At 45.3% G+C, this 16,336-nt stretch overlaps 1 protein-coding gene across 5 annotated transcripts in view; it reads left to right on the forward strand.

The window, feature by feature from the left end:
• atp2b3b (ATPase plasma membrane Ca2+ transporting 3b) overlaps positions 1 to 16,336 on the forward strand; it is a 57,527-nt gene that overhangs the window by 32,161 nt on the left and 9,030 nt on the right. For all 5 annotated transcript variants that reach the window (XM_068733437.1, XM_068733436.1, XM_068733439.1 and 2 more), the window contains 7 exons: positions 833 to 920; positions 1,010 to 1,116; positions 2,099 to 2,290; positions 3,837 to 4,050; positions 4,356 to 4,567; positions 12,435 to 12,542; positions 14,241 to 14,423. In XM_068733437.1, coding sequence (XP_068589538.1) covers positions 833 to 920; positions 1,010 to 1,116; positions 2,099 to 2,290; positions 3,837 to 4,050; positions 4,356 to 4,567; positions 12,435 to 12,542; positions 14,241 to 14,423 — 1,104 coding nt within the window. The remainder of the gene's footprint in view (positions 1 to 832; positions 921 to 1,009; positions 1,117 to 2,098; positions 2,291 to 3,836; positions 4,051 to 4,355; positions 4,568 to 12,434; positions 12,543 to 14,240; positions 14,424 to 16,336) is intronic.

Genomic DNA, 16,336 nt, shown 5'->3' on the forward strand with positions numbered 1-16,336 from the left:
ATGTAGTGGAGTAAAAAGTAAAATATTTACCTCTGAGATGTAGTAAAGTAAAAGAGTACAGAGATAAAGTACCTCAAATTAGTACTTCAGTACCACATCCCACCACTGTTATACTGTAAGCTGTTTTGATAACTAACAAATAAATGAATTGTGCAAAGATAACAAACTAAAGGCGTATTCATTGGTCAAATCCTTACAAATATGTCTGATGTGTGGAGGTTCCCGTCACATATCACCACTGACATTCCTGCATCCACTGTGGTTAGTGTACACTGTTGAAGCCCACATCCGTACAAGCTCTGTTTCATCAAAACCATTTCACTTTATCATTTGCACTGAACAGAATGGTTACTGCTGACTAGTGACGTGGCTGTGCTTTTCTATTTACACTGATGTGTATGAATTATCATTATGTAAGAGTGTAGCGTGGTTATATTGATTTCAAGAGAGCACAACAGCTGGCCTAATCAACAAGGCCACATCTTTTGGACTATTTTCTTTGTTCTTTGCAAATACTTTTTATACTTAATACTGTGAACTTTGTAGATTTTCTACTACTATTTATGTTTCTTGACTTTTGCAGTTCTTGCTTTTATTTGTTATTGTTATGCACCAAAACACCAGGGCAAATTCCTCGTATGTGAAAACCTACTTGGCAAGGATTCTTTATAAGAGCCAATTTCACAGTGCTTCTTTGTTGCTTTATCCTCCATCCAAGACTCTGGATCAATAATGACATCTAGTGAGAGAAGAGGATAGCTAATAGGTTCTCTATGATGTTATTCATCATCATACCCTCCCCCCCTCCTTTTTCTCTCTATCTGACTGACAGATTGAACAGGAGCGTATTGACAAAATTTGGCCCAAACTTCGCGTGTTGGCTCGATCCTCACCAACCGACAAACACACCCTGGTCAAAGGTGAGTCTCAAGTTTAACCCAAACACACACACACACACACATTCATCCACCCAGATGAGAGCCTATCTTTCCCTTCTGTTTGTGTCTAGGAATCATCGACAGCACCGTCCTAGAACAAAGACAGGTCGTCGCAGTAACAGGAGATGGAACCAATGATGGACCAGCTTTGAAGAAGGCTGATGTGGGCTTTGCCATGGTAATCTGATGTATTATTCACCATTAATGTTTATTTGGTGTTAAAACCCTTCTGTAGCTGCAATAATGTAATCACATAGAAGTATATGAATTCATTTTGGGAAACAAATGCCTGCTATATATAATAATAAATATATTAAAGCTATAATTTGGATGTTTTGAAGTATGGTTGTATGAGAAACAGACAGGAGTAGCAGCATCAGTGTAAATGTACGCTATATTTAGAATGTTTTCACAGCTTTACCTTGCTGTCAGACAGTCAAACGAGGAACTGAAGCAGTTAACGATGCTCTCTTCAAAGCCACCAACTCCTTTGACAAAAACATCATGTTATTTTAACAACATGTCATTTTACCTTGCAGCACAAGGTCACATGGTCTACTGCTGCCTCCATCGGTTTGTTTGTTTGTGTACTTGTGTGGTTAGTTTGGATTCACCAAAGTCTCACAATAACATAAACAGACTAACCAATCGAGGCAGCAGTAGAACAGAAGCTTCTACTTTCTGTGAGCTCAAATTACTGTTTCTGTCAAAGGACTCTTGGAGGAGGTGAAAATATTCTAAATATAGCTACACTTAAACTGATGTTGATTCTTTTAGATGTCTAAAATACATCACAGAAGTACATTGTTTCCATGTTGGTTTTCCTGTCTGTTTCTCCAAACTTCATCAACTTTAGTAACGAGTATGGAGAAGAACTTCTGAACTCTCCCTTTAATGACATAAGATAACTAATATGTTCAAGAAAATATGAGGAATTTTAGAAATGTTCTCTACCTATAAATAATACATGCTTAACTTTTTGAATAATGTGCATTTGGTTACAGCGCTTACTCACACCCAGTGCTAGCACTTGGAGACGGAACAACACGATATTGAGATATTGAGGCATTAGCACTCCGAAATAATTTGGATGCTTGAACGCTGGCATAAATACGTCATGCGTCTCAGTCTCCTCCTCACTCTGTCTCAATCTGTGTCAGGGTATTGCTGGAACAGACGTGGCTAAAGAAGCATCGGACATCATCCTGACTGATGACAACTTCAGCAGCATTGTCAAGGCGGTGATGTGGGGACGAAATGTCTACGATAGCATCTCCAAGTTCCTGCAGTTCCAGCTCACGGTCAATGTAGTGGCTGTCATAGTGGCCTTCACCGGCGCCTGCATCACTCAGGTAGACAGATTTATACATGCTGACACACATGCATTTCCACCACATACAATATAACAGACACATAGACGTCACTTCAGTAAACATCACTCATGTTATATCTGCTTAGACAAGGCAAATACTAAAATGCTTTTTATGCATTTTTTACACCATCCTTATATAAGCAGAGACGTCCTGACACATGGAAACATTTACATATGTTTGATATGAAAGAAATATCAACTTTGCTTTTATGCATTTAATGTTATTTGCAATATATTTATATGGAAAGTTAAATATATAAAGAGCAAAATGTACCCCTTTTTCTCAGTCGTTTTTCACCTCTAAAGTAATCACCTCCCCATCCAGAACATTATCAGACAAAAGAAAAACATATTGACACATATTGATATTTAACTTACAATTACTGGATCCCTATCTTGGTGTAAACACTATGGTCCCAAATATGAAGCATGACAAACATAAAGAAAAAAAGGGACCAGACCATCAACAATATGAAGTTTTACCATGATCTTTGAGAAACTATAGCTACCTAATACACCTGCGATACTTTCTGACATTTTATTTGGAGCAGATGTTAATCGAGCAATCAAGACAATAGTCAGCAGATCCCAAGATAATGAAAACAATCATTGCAGACCTACTTATCACCATAACAGCTCTGCTGCTAACTCCATTTTTTCTTTTTGCATGTGTATTCATTGTGTTTAGAGCTGGTATTTCTGCACAGTTGCAGATAAAGATCGGTCTACACTAATATTATAAGATGGATGGGTTAATTGCAAATCCACAATGTTTTTGTTTAACAGAATAGTCTGCTTCAATCCACATTTGTTGGCGTTTAGCCTTTCAAAAACAACATTTCACTATCCAGCTTACTTCACCCAAAGAGAGGCCTGTCCCTGTATTAACAGAGCGGTCTAGCAGCAATCCAACAGCACTATAAATTACATTTATATTACCCTGTAATGGGTGATGACATCATAAAATATGACGCTAGATATTCAAAGCTTCATTTGAAAAAACTGCAATAGAAGCTTTGAATGTAAAAGAAATGACCAGTCCTAATAATTATACAAAATTGCTTGGGTTAATCCAAGCTTTTAGGGTTTGCAGACTAGCTAACTATCCAGCTGTCTGCTAGCTAGCTAGCTTGCTAATTTCACACTGGTTACAAAAGAAAAAGCCTAGAAAGTATTCCTTCATCCTGCGATAGCAATGTGCTTTTGCAAGAGTGTATGGATGAAGCATTGTTGTATTTTACTCCATGGTCCCATAGAGCAAGAACACTAGCATTTCCCAAGCAACTATAGCAGTACACATACTAATGGCCTCCGCTCTGATCATCCTGCTGCGTTGATTTGAATGGGACTGTCCATTCTACTCCTATTCTATTTCTATGGACTTTACACACATGAAAGAACTGTGAATCAGGGTCTTGTGGAAAGGTAGGCAGTTTTCTCACAGTGACTATCCCCAGTGTCTGTGAAGCCAGACTCCTGTGAACATGGTTTGTGACACAGCTCTCTGGTTGAAAATCTCTTTGCAGGACTCTCCTCTGAAGGCGGTGCAGATGCTGTGGGTGAATCTCATCATGGACACGTTTGCTTCTCTGGCCCTGGCCACCGAGCCCCCCACTGAGGCCCTGTTGCTACGGAAACCCTATGGTCGGAACAACCCACTCATCTCACTGACAATGATGAAGAACATCCTGGGCCATGGAGTGTACCAGCTGGTCATCATCTTCACCCTACTGTTCATAGGTACACACACACTGAGACAACCAGGAATGCAATTTTACTATTGAAACAGCCCGAAATAGCTCACTTTGATCAGCAGACTTCTTGTGGAATTAGAATGAGTGGGTTTATATTCCAGCGTGCTTTTAACCAGAAATCCAAGAGAAGAAACAAAAATGTGCTTTGGTGGAGAAAGACACACAAATACACAGCTACAGTGTTTATTTGTCCTGCAGAAGATCAAACAGACTTCCTCATGAGCAACACAGCTGACAATTGTTCTTTTTTCACACCTCTAATCCTTTTTTCCTCCTTTATTTACCCTCCAGGCGAGCGCATGTTTAACATCGACAGCGGCCGCAACGCTCCGCTCCACTCCCCTCCCTCTGAGCACTACACCATCATCTTCAACACCTTCGTCCTCATGCAACTTTTCAACGAGATCAACGCTCGCAAGATCCACGGAGAGAGAAATGTCTTCGACGGCATATTTGCCAACCCCATCTTCTGCAGTATTGTTGTGGGAACCTTCGCTGTGCAGGTAAGGTTAACCTTTGATGTCCTTTGACAGTTTGCTTCACTGTTTGGTTGAGAATTTTGAGGTTTTGATCTGGGTCGCCCCAAAACATTTTTTAGTTGTTCTGCCGAGTTTTTAATAGTTCAATATGACCCCAGGATGAGTAGTTGCTTACTTGATAGTGGATAATGTGGATCCAAATAAATTAATAGGTAAATAAGTCAAAATTGCTCAAAACATTTTTTAAACTGAATGTTGCCATGACATGTAAATGTCAGTATGAAAAAGCTTGTGTTATTTTGCTACATATTGTATATATTAAACACTTAATGGCCACTTTATTAGGTACACCTGAGAATCTAGTGCTCATCCATACATTCTATATTTTTACAATAAAGGCTTTTATTTACTTTTACTGCTGAGGGTATGAGGCCTTTATTTGAAGCAGGCTTATATTAGACACAGGCTTTTATTTCTAATTCACTCTGTTTGTTAAATGTTTGTTACTTTATTATGCTGTTAATACAAACTCAATACTTAGTGTTGTCACAGTTCAGTCATCCAGCCATCAGTAATTTTCCATTGATCCTGCCTCTGCCCCACTCAGCCTGTCAGCCACGCCCACCTCGTCAGTTCACTCCTCTCACCTGTGCACACAGTTGCCTCTCATCACATGCAATCAGCCCAGCATATAGTCACCAGCTCCACACTCACTCCTTTGCCAGATTGTTCTTTGCCATGCAAGTCTTTTGAGGGTTCTCCTGCCTGTCTTCCCGGTACCGACCTCGCCTGTCCCTGATTCCCTGCTTCGTCTGCCTCCTGGTTATTCGACCTAGCCTTCCGTCCCTGACCAAGAACTTTGCCTCTCCTCTCCTGATTCCTGTTTGCCGGTTTGTAAACCGTTTGCCTGTCTGCCGGAGTCTAAGTAAAACGTTGAACTTTTACCTCTGTCTTCTGAGTCCTTTGTACTGCAATTGGGTCCATACACCACCCGTTACAGTACAATCTGGCCAGACATGGACCCAGCAGGACCACCCTCACCACAGAATCGGTTTGAGAGGATTGAGAACGCGTTCATGCAACATCAGCAGAGAATGGAGGAGGCTGATGCATACGCCAGACGAGCTGCAGAGGCCAACGCCAACGCCTTTGCAGCCCTCTCCGCCCAGTTGCAACAGCTGATGTCCACTCGCCCTCCTGCAGTTCCAGTCCCCACACCGGAACCTCCAGCTCTGCCACAGCCCAGGATGATCTCCGAGCCCCGAGTGGGAACCCCTGAGCGATATGATGGAAATCCTGAACTCTGCGGTTCATTCCTGACCTCCTGCTCCTTACTCTTCAGCCTGCAGCCATACACGTTCGCCACCGAGGAAGCCAGGGTGGCGTACGTAATCAGCAACCTGACCGGCAGAGCCCTCCTCTGGGGAACAGCAGAGTGGGAGAGGCGGACTCCCGCCTGTGCATCATTCCAGGCCTTCTCTGAGGAACTACGCAAGGTGTTCGGGTTGGGCGCTTCCGGATCTGATGCCGCCCGTGATCTGCTCTCCCTGCGCCAAGGGAACCAGTCAGTGGCTGACTTCTCCATCGACTTCCGGACCAGGACCCGTCGGAGCGACTGGAACACTGCGGCTCTGCGCGATGCTTTTCTGCATGGTCTGGCAGACTACATCAAGGATGAACTGGTTTCCTATCCTCCACCTTCCACACTTGATAAACTCATTGAACTTACTGTCCGGCTGGACCTCCGCATCCAGGCCCGGAGAAGGGAGAGGAGACAGAACACTCCTGGTCGTCTCGACCCAGCCCGCTGCCCGTTAAAGAAACAGGGCTCACCAGTGAGTGAGGAAGTCCTGGTGAGTCACACGGCAGCAAAGTCTTCCTCCTCAAGCTTATGCCCCCTATTCCATGTCAAGCTCCTCCTTCCTGGTGATGCACACACCCTGCCCACCTTTATAGACTCTGGTGCAGATGCCAACATTATGGCCGAGAGCTTAGCCATACAACTGGGACTTAAGAGGGTTCCGCTTGACACCCCAATTCCTGCCAAAGCCCTTGATGGCCATCTTCTGGGGACTGTCACTCACCAGACTTCTCCTGTCCACTTGCTACTTTCCGGTAACCACCATGAGACCATCCGGTTTCACCTCCTGTCATCTTCCAACATTCCACTGATCCTAGGCTACCCTTGGCTCCGTCGACACAGCCCCCACATCGACTGGGCCACAGGGGCCATCCTCGGTTGGAGGAACTCCTGCCACCAGGTCTGCCTTAAAGAGGCCTCCGTACCCCAGCAGACAACGCACTCCAGTTCCTGTCCTGACTTGTCCAGAGTTCCTGCCGAGTACCATGACTTCCGGGAGGTGTTCAGTAAGGCTAAGGCGACTTCATTGCCCCCTCATCGGCCTTATGACTGTTCCATTGACCTGATGCCTGGCACTTCACCTCCCAAGGGGCGTCTGTACTCCCTGTCTGGTCCTGAACGGGAGTTCATGGAGTCTTACATAAATGACTCCCTGGCTGCCGGTATTATCCGACCTTCGTCGTCTCCTGCTGGGGCAGGATTCTTCTTTGTGGAGAAGGACAAGACACTGCGCCCCTGCATTGATTACCGGGGACTTAATGACATCACTGTAAAGAACCGGTACCCTCTTCCCCTCATCTCCTCAGCCTTTGAGTTACTTCAAGGGGCCATGACCTTCACCAAGCTCGACCTCCGTAATGCCTACCACCTTGTCCGCATCCGAGAGGGGGATGAATGGAAGACTGCTTTTAACACGCCCACCGGACATTATGAATATTTGGTGATGCCATTCGGCCTCACCAATGCCCCGGCAGTCTTCCAGGCCTTGGTCAACGACATCCTCAGAGACATGATTGACAAGTATGTTTTCGTCTATTTAGACGACATCCTCATTTTCTCCAAGTCCCGCGAAGAGCATATCCACCATGTCCAGACGGTCCTCCAACGCTTGCTGGAGAACTCCCTTTTCGTGAAGGCCGAAAAGTGTGAGTTTCACACACAGTCTGTGTCATTCCTGGGTTACATTGTGACCCCGGGTCACCTGGAGATGGATCCTGCCAAGGTGGACGCAGTTAGGTGTTGGCCAGTCCCTGAAACCCGTAAGAAGCTGCAGCAGTTCCTGGGCTTTGCCAATTTTTACAGGCGCTTCATCCGCAACTATAGCTCCATCGCTGCCCCTCTCACAGCCCTGACATCCTCCAAGACTTCCTTCCGATGGTCCCATTCTGCAGATACGGCCTTTCAGACCCTGAGGGACCGCTTCAGTTCTGCGCCCATCCTCCAAGTCCCCGACGCCGAACGGCAGTTCGTCGTGGAGGTGGATGCATCTGACATGGGTGTAGGGGCTGTGCTGTCCCAGCGAGCAGCCAGTGACCAGAAGCTCCACCCATGTGCCTTTTTCTCTCGGCGTCTTTCCCCAGCCGAGAGAAATTATGACATTGGTAACCGGGAGCTCCTAGCTGTTAAACTGGCCCTGGAGGAGTGGCGGCACTGGCTGGAGGGAACCAACCAGCCCTTCCTGGTTTGGACGGACCACAAGAACCTGGAGTACATCCGAACCACGAAGAGACTCAACTCTCGACAGGCACGATGGGCCCTCTTCTTCACCAGGTTTAATTTCACCCTCTCCTACAGACCCGGCTCCCGCAACGTCAAACCTGACGCTCTGTCGCGTCAGTTCCAGAGGGAAGATGATGGCGCCAATGCTCCTGACACCATCCTTCTGTCCCCGTGTGTTGTGGCATCCCTGACTTGGGAAATTGAGGAGAGAGTGAGAGCTGCCACAGAGGGTCAGCCTGGTCCGAGTGCATGCCCTACTGGTTGCTTGTTCGTGCCTGCAGCTCTGAGGTCGGATGTACTCCAGTGGGCCCATGGTTCAAGGTTGACCTGCCATCCTGGGATCCAGAGAACCCGGGATGTCCTTCTACAACGTTTCTGGTGGCCCACGTTACAGGAGGACACCCGGGAGTATGTCAGAGCCTGCCAGACCTGCAACCAGAACAAACCATCGCGCCAAGCCCCATCCGGCCTCCTGCAGACTCTCCCGGTGCCACATCGCCCCTGGTCCCACATTTCAGTGGACTTTGTGACAGGCCTGCCACCATCGGATGGGAAGACGGCTATCCTTACCATTGTGGACCGCTTCTCTAAGATGGCCCACTTTGTGTCCTTGCCTAAGCTCCCGTCAGCTAAAGAGACAGCCCAGCTGCTCCTCAACCATGTCTTTCGCCTTCATGGGATTCCTGTTGACGTGGTCTCGGACAGAGGGCCCCAGTTTTCATCAGTGTTCTGGCGGGAGTTCTGCAGCCTCTTGGGAGCCACCGCCAGTCTGTCATCCGGGTACCACCCTCAATCTAATGGCCAGACTGAGAGGATGAACCAAGAAATGGAGACGGCCCTCCGGTGCATGGTGTCACAGAACCCATCCTCTTGGTCCTAGCATCTGTTGCGGGTGGAATATGCCCACAACACCCTGACCAGCTCCGCCACCGGTTTGTCTCCTTTCCAGTGTGCCTACGGTTACCAGCCTCCTCTCTTCCCAGCCCTGGAAGGAGAGGCCTCTTGCCCTTCTGTTCAAGCCTTCATCCGTTGCTGTCCTCGGACCTGGGCCCGTGCTAGGGCCTCCCTCCTGAAGGCGGCAGACAGGTACTCCTCAGCAGCCAACCGTCGTCGCTCCAGTGTACCAGGTGGGCCAGAAGGTTTGGCTCTCCACCCGTGACCTTCCTCTGCGTGTGGAATCCAACAAGCTGGCTCCCAAGTTTGTCGGGCCCTTCGCCATCGAGAAGGTCATCAGCCCTGTGGCAGTCCGGCTCAAGCTCCCTCGGTCTATGCGGGTGCACCCGACATTCCATGTGTCCAAGGTCAAGCCGGTCAGCGAGAGCCCGCTGGTGCCTGCTGCTCCACCCCCACCCCCCCCTCGCCTCATTAAAGGGGGACTCATCTATGCTGTGCGCCGCATCATCCGCTCTCGCCGACGTGGAAGGGGCTGCCAGTACCTCGTCGACAGGGAGGGCTACGGTCCGGAGGAAAGATCCTGGGTTCCTGCTCAACACATTGTGGACCGGGGTCTCATCCGAGACTTTCACCAGCAACATCCGGACCAGCCCTCCCTCAGCAACATCGGCAGGGGCCGTCGCCATAGGACACCTGCTGCTGGCCCTTCCACTGCCCCGGACCAGTGGGAGGACTCTCTGTCTGAGGAGGAGGCAGTGGACCCGCCGGCGAACTCGCCGTCCTCACAGCCTGAGGATGGGGAGTTCTCGGGTGCCTCTCATCACATGCAATCAGCCCAGCATATAGTCACCAGCTCCACACTCACTCCTTTGCCAGATTGTTCTTTGCCATGCGAGTCTTTCCAGCGTTCTCCTGCCTGTCTTCCGGGTACCGACCTTGCCTGTCCCTGATTCCCTGCTTCGTTTGCCTCCTGGTTATTTGACCTAGCCTTCCGTCCCTGACTAAGAACTTTGCCTCTCCTTTCCTGATTCCTGTTTGGTTTCTAAACCGTTTGCCTGTCTGCCGTAGTCTAAGTAAAACGTTGAACTTTTACCTCTGTCTTCTGAGTCCTTTGTACTGCAATTGGGTCCATACACCACCCGTTACAAGTGTGTTCATTTCAAAGGTGATAGTGGTTGTTGGGTGATTGTTCTCTATCTCTAAAGCAATGCAAGCTTGAATGTCTTCTACAAATGGGTGCTGTGTCTTCTACAAAAGGTCACCTTAGTCTGTAGTATAGAAGATGTGATTATTTTCAGACTTTGACAGTAGGGTTGGGCAATAAAACAATCTCATTCAATTTCACAATAAAACCTTCCACGATAACAATGATACATCCATGAGATTTATTTTTGATAAAGTTACTTTTGAATAGGTTTCCCTCTACCTACAAAAACAGTGTTGTGATAATTATTGTCATCGATCAATATAAAAATACATATTGTGATAACATTTTTTGCTATATTGCCCAGCCCTACTTGACTGCTTGTCTTTCACTTTGTAACCCCACACAGAAGTCCAGATTTTAGATTTCAAACCAACAAAAAGGACTATTTGTTGAGATGAATACAAAAGAAATTCACTAAAGAGGGAATTTTAAGTACACAAAAACACAGACAAGCAAGCAAAGAAAAGAGGGATATTTACTAAAGCTCTTGAGTGCTGGGTGGTAGTCTGGGAAGAAACAAGAGAAGAAAGAGAGTTGGAGGGGATGGCAGTGAATTGGAGTGAGAGAGCAACGAAGAGACAGTTCAGAGGGATTTGCAAAAGTGGAGATAGAGAGAGCTGAAGACTGGAGGCAGCTTGAGAGGTGAAAGAGAGAGAGAGAACTAAGAAAGATGGATCCCTCCTCCCTGCAGAAAATATTACTGTATATGATACACTGTATCTTACGCCCAGTGAGGTTAAAGCAGTTTGGTGTCAAGAGGATAGTGTCACTCTGATAAACCTTGCTCTTGTTGTAACTGATTATGTTGCTATTTTAAATGCTGTCGCTACATCCACTGAGACAAACAGAGCCACAGGAGCATGGTGTTACTGTGGTCCAACTCTGAAGGTGCAGAATGTTATTTTGGAGCCATTACTAATACAGAGTGTTTAGTTCTATAAATTCACTTAATGTGTCATTTGTACACAGCTGGTGTGGAAGGATTACTGTGATTAATGTTCCCAGCTCAGAAATAAATTCACTTTGAGGCAGTACAGTCCCACCACAGTATAACACCATTTTTGCTGTTTTTCCTGTTAAACAGATGAAATCAGAACAACAATGGTCCACTCACAGTGGACAGTAAAAAAAAAAAAGATATTGTTTTTTTTATTCTATTTTTATCTACATTATCCACAATGCAAAGTTGAGAGTGTGGTCAGCCTGCACCTGTGGACATAGATGTAGCACTTCATGTGTTATTCTGTTAAGAATGTAGCACTAAACACAAAGCATTTGACCATTTCAAATATTTTGTCAGCTCACTTTTTTGAAACTACATTACATTTTTTTAAACTTATAGTCTGGTGATGATGAGGTCAATGGCTCAGCTGCAGCAGCAGAGGTTGTAGATCAGCAAACTTCCTCCAATACCTCCTAATACTCTGTCATGAGCGTTTGCTCGGTTCACATCAGATTATTATGTAACTGATTAGCTAAATCAGTCACTTGCTCCAGCCTAACAGCTGCCGTTTCACCCCTGGCAGAAAAAACAGAATGAATATATATTCTGACAGTGGCCGACCTTGAAAATGTACTTTCAGTTCACTTATCAACATAGTGGCTCACTGAGAAATACCATGTGAGTTCGGTTTGGTTTTATACGGCTTAATCAAACTTAGTTACTTAGTGAGCTGTAGAGCTGTTGGAATGGTTTTGATTTTCTCAACAACTCTCACTAAGAAAGTGAATATCACATTTCCCAAAATAATCTTTTCCTTTAAATGACACTCAACACTCAGCACAAACCAAAGCATCCTAAAAATAAGAGCAAATACCTACTCTGAGCAGATTTATACATACCGGCCTAGAGCACATAATGCTCTCCTAAAATGATCCTATAGTATGTATACAGACAGATACATTTCCATGACCTGATGTTAGCCAAGTCAAATTGTGAAAGCATGGCTTATGATCTTAATAGCCACTCAAGGTAAAATATACCTCATGAATAATGAAATGCAATACTCAAACATAAAATGTCTGCGTGTGTTGTTCCACATTGTGGTTTGATGTTTATTGGATGCAGCAGGGCTTCCAGTGACAGTGCCACCTTGTACTTTGTGACAGACTAGAAGACAGAGGTGTTGACTGTTGACACATCCTGGCATTGTGACCCTGTGTTTGGATGTGTGACAGTAATGACATCCTTCCCTGTGTTTCTGCTGCAGATCGTGATTGTGCAGTGGGGAGGGAAGCCCTTCAGCTGTGCCCCTCTCAACATGGAGCAGTGGCTCTGGTGTCTGTTCGTGGGAGTTGGGGAGCTCCTCTGGGGACAGGTAAGCAGCTCTTCATCCTGCTGCTGAGTCAGGCCCTACTGAACAAGTGTAGGCCTGGTTTACATGGCATTTCTCTGAGGTGAGGCTGAAGCCAAGTTCACGCTACACGACTTGCTGTCTTATAATCGGGACTTTTGAAGTTGTTATGCTATTTACACTACATGATTGACCGGCGACAGAACTTCACACACTACAAGACCTTTCCCCAGGAGGAATCCCTGATGAGTATGTCTGCTCAACAAACTGCATTTTATCACTGAAACACACACGAGAAGTGACACGGGCGTAGTCATGCTTGTTGAGGTCGTTGGCACGATCACGTCTATGTGGTATCCCACAATCTGCAAAGTCAAGGTTAGGCATTGACCCTGAATAGTTACGGTCACGATAGGTCGTCAGGCTGGGCCTCGCTGGAGGTTTAGCAAGTTTTCGCAAATTGCGGGTCAACATCTACACACAGCCTATTGGCACACGTGTTCATGTAATAGCCTGTATCAACCCGTCTTTAATAGTTCCCATTTGTAAATCAGACACTGTGTTATGTGTTATGCTTATTTATACACATCCAACACCCAAAGTGTAAATGTGATGCACCGGTGAGCCTCTCGGCAACGTGTCGTGAAGCAAAGGTTACAAGGTTATTTTACTGTCATTGTACAACAGGGTTGCACAACAAACTGCAGATTGTAGTCCCATTTTGCTACATAACAAAACACAAAAACACACAAAAAAGCATTATCATATATGGCGGGTACAGGATGAATTTAGGATCCTCACAGCCAGAGAAAAGAAGCTGCTCTGAAGTTTGGTGGTTTGGCAGCTGATACTTCTGTATCTCTCTCCAGACAGCAGCAGGTTGTGGCTGGTGGGTTTAGTCTTTTAGTATCCTTTGAGCTCTTTGCAGGCACCTCTCATCACTAATATCACTGATGCTCTGTAGATGGTACCAGTGATGTTCTGGGCGGTTTGAATCCCCTGCTGTAGAGCCTCCTGTCCTGTCCTGTACACATCCCATCCTAGTTTGTGACGTTTCCAGTCAGGATGCTTTCTATTGCTCCTCTGTAAAAGTTAACAACAACTTGCGTCGGGAATTTTGCCTTTTTAAGTTTTATTAAGAAATACAGTCGATTAGGAAGGAGATGTGTGAGGACCATGTCAGGTTGTTTGTGATGCTGATCCCCAGGAGCTTAAAGCTACTAACTTGCTCCACCTCATCCATTGATGGAGACAGGGGTGTGTGTCTTCGCCTCCTTTTTTCTAAAATCAACCATCAGCTCCTTGGTTTTAGTGACGTTGAGCTGCAGGATGTTCTCTGAGCTCCACTCTAAAGGTTGTTGATTCTCTCTTTATGAAGTTGTTGTTTGTAATCCGGTTTGTCATCTGCAAACTTCACAACAGAGTTCTCTTCATGTTTGGGGTAGCAGTGGTGGGGGTTCAGCGTGAAAGAGGGGGCTGAGCACACAGTCCTGGGGGGCTCCGGTGTTCAACATGGTGCTCGTGCGCCGATGTGCGATGCCGAGCCAACGTTCATTTGTTTCTGATCTGGGTATTTTGTCGGGGAACTCCAAAAACTGTCGCCGAGCGGAAAATCTGAGCTTTAATCTGTGTAAGGGATGTTAGAAAAGCTCAAAGCTGCTCAGTATAACGCCATACGAGCATCTTCTGGTCAAATAACAATTTAACAAACCTGGCTCCCAGGTGATCGCCACAGTGCCCACGGAGCGTCTGCCGTGCCTGAAGGAGGCGGGGCTGGGCCTGGAGCCCGGGGAAGATGAGGGGGAGGAGATGGCAGAGGATGAGGAGGAGATCGACTGTGCTGAGAGAGAGCTGCGCCGGGGACAGATCCTCTGGTTCAGAGGACTCAACCGCATCCAGACTCAGGTACTGTGACCAGACCACCAAAACAAACCTCAACCAAACCTCTTTCCCAGGAATAGACTCAGCGATATCCAGACAGCACAACACCTCAACCAGAAGCTTCTCTTGGTCATGACACTCCAGCAGTTTGTTTAAGGTCAATTACAGATAAATGGGGATTTGCCAAAAGTGTAATGAAAACCAAAGACAATTATGAATCACAAAAAAATCTCAATAGGAATTGCTGATGTTTGCAATTTTTTAATCAAGTGCTTTATGATGAAATACAAATTATTTTGGGGGAATATAGTTCCTGATTTGTGTAGTAACACTGCCTAAATAAACTGCTAGTATCATGGCCTTTACACACTAACATGAGAAACATTTGGAAAGAAAGTCCTTTAAGAGATAAACTGCATTGTTGACTCTTCTTTGACAGATATACAATTTGAGTTAAGTTTAAGCACTGTATCTGAGTTCTTCTTGCTCTTCAAAAGTCTGTATCTCATCCTGTCTGCCGTTCTTCTGACTTGTGCCAAACATAATGAATCCAGTTTTTTCTCTCCTACACAGCTAAGTTTTCTGTTCTGCGGGTGAAATGGCTTTATCTAACTTGGAAGTGGTATTTTAGAGGCTCATAAACATCATGAGAGAGGATAAATGCTGTGATTGTGTGTGTCACTACATCGGCATTTGTGTGCGTGAGTGTCTACACATTGTGTTCAGGCTAATGCTAAGTAGACAGGCTGTTGACGTGCTTGACTAATTTAATTGATTGATCCTTGCACTGCTTTGTGTGAGAAAGTACATTAAGACAGCGAAACAGCATCAACATGACAACAAGCTGCTAACACCCTCCTAAGCAATGTTAGAGATCCAGTCAAGAGTCTCTGCTTAAGTGCCTTTGCTTAGATTGGTCAGGTTTTCATTCGGAGGGTTTGGTCTGAGTGTGCAGATAACAAATATGCATGCAAACACACACACACACACACACAGACACACACACACACACACACACACACACACACCCTCATATACACACACAGTCATCATTTATGATTCTTGCTTGTCAATGATAATGAGAAACACGGATACCCTGAGAGGCAAGTGAGAAATAAAAAGTCTAATCGAAATGTTTCTAATTGTTCTCTCCTTGTGGCTTAAGAACAGGTGACGTTTCTTAATTCTATTTTCATCTGTGAAACAGGCTGGATTTTTGTCTTTTGGTCTTTTTGTCAGGATCATTTTACAATTATTTTTTTTATCTGTGAAAACAAATGACACACAAGAGGTTGAAGTGCACCACTACTCCTTCTTCTAAATAGGACACAAAGTATTCTGGCTTTCTTCCAGCTGTATTTCTTTAATGAGTATTACAAGAAGAAATACGTACCTGCCAAAACTTTTTTTCACCTGTTTTAACAAATTAATTAAGTAACTTAGAATGATCCTGCCAAAACTTTTTTTTCCCCACCTCTTTCACAGATTAACTCTTTTTAGAAATTTTAAAATTTTTTCCTGGGTTAGGTAAGGGTAACCTTATTTTTCAGATTTCCTTAAGCAGGGTTGGTAATGGCTATTGTTATTACTCACAGGCATGTAGGTAGACAGGCTTATTAAAGGCCTGTGACAGCCACAGATTCCAGATTTCAACAGCAGTATCAGATAAGTTTCTGAAGAAGATTACCAACCCTACCTTTAAGACATAAAAAACAGGAGATAAAACTATTTAGATCGGACTTAGAAAACGGGTAACCAGAATGTTTTTCTCTATTTTTCATCTCAGGGCTTCCGTAGACAGCAGTTGTGCAACACAGATGCACATTTGCCCTTAAAGGAAATTTGGATGCTGTTTCTATCATTTCTGCTGCGACAGAAAATGTGTTTAAAGGGCCACAACAGGCGCACACACACACACACACACACACACACACACA

Source organism: Cebidichthys violaceus, unplaced genomic scaffold, assembly GCF_023349555.1.
Source record: "Cebidichthys violaceus isolate CVI_PGR_0920_01 unplaced genomic scaffold, fCebVio1.0.p SCAF_6, whole genome shotgun sequence".
Classification (NCBI taxonomy): Eukaryota; Metazoa; Chordata; class Actinopteri; order Perciformes; family Stichaeidae; genus Cebidichthys; species Cebidichthys violaceus.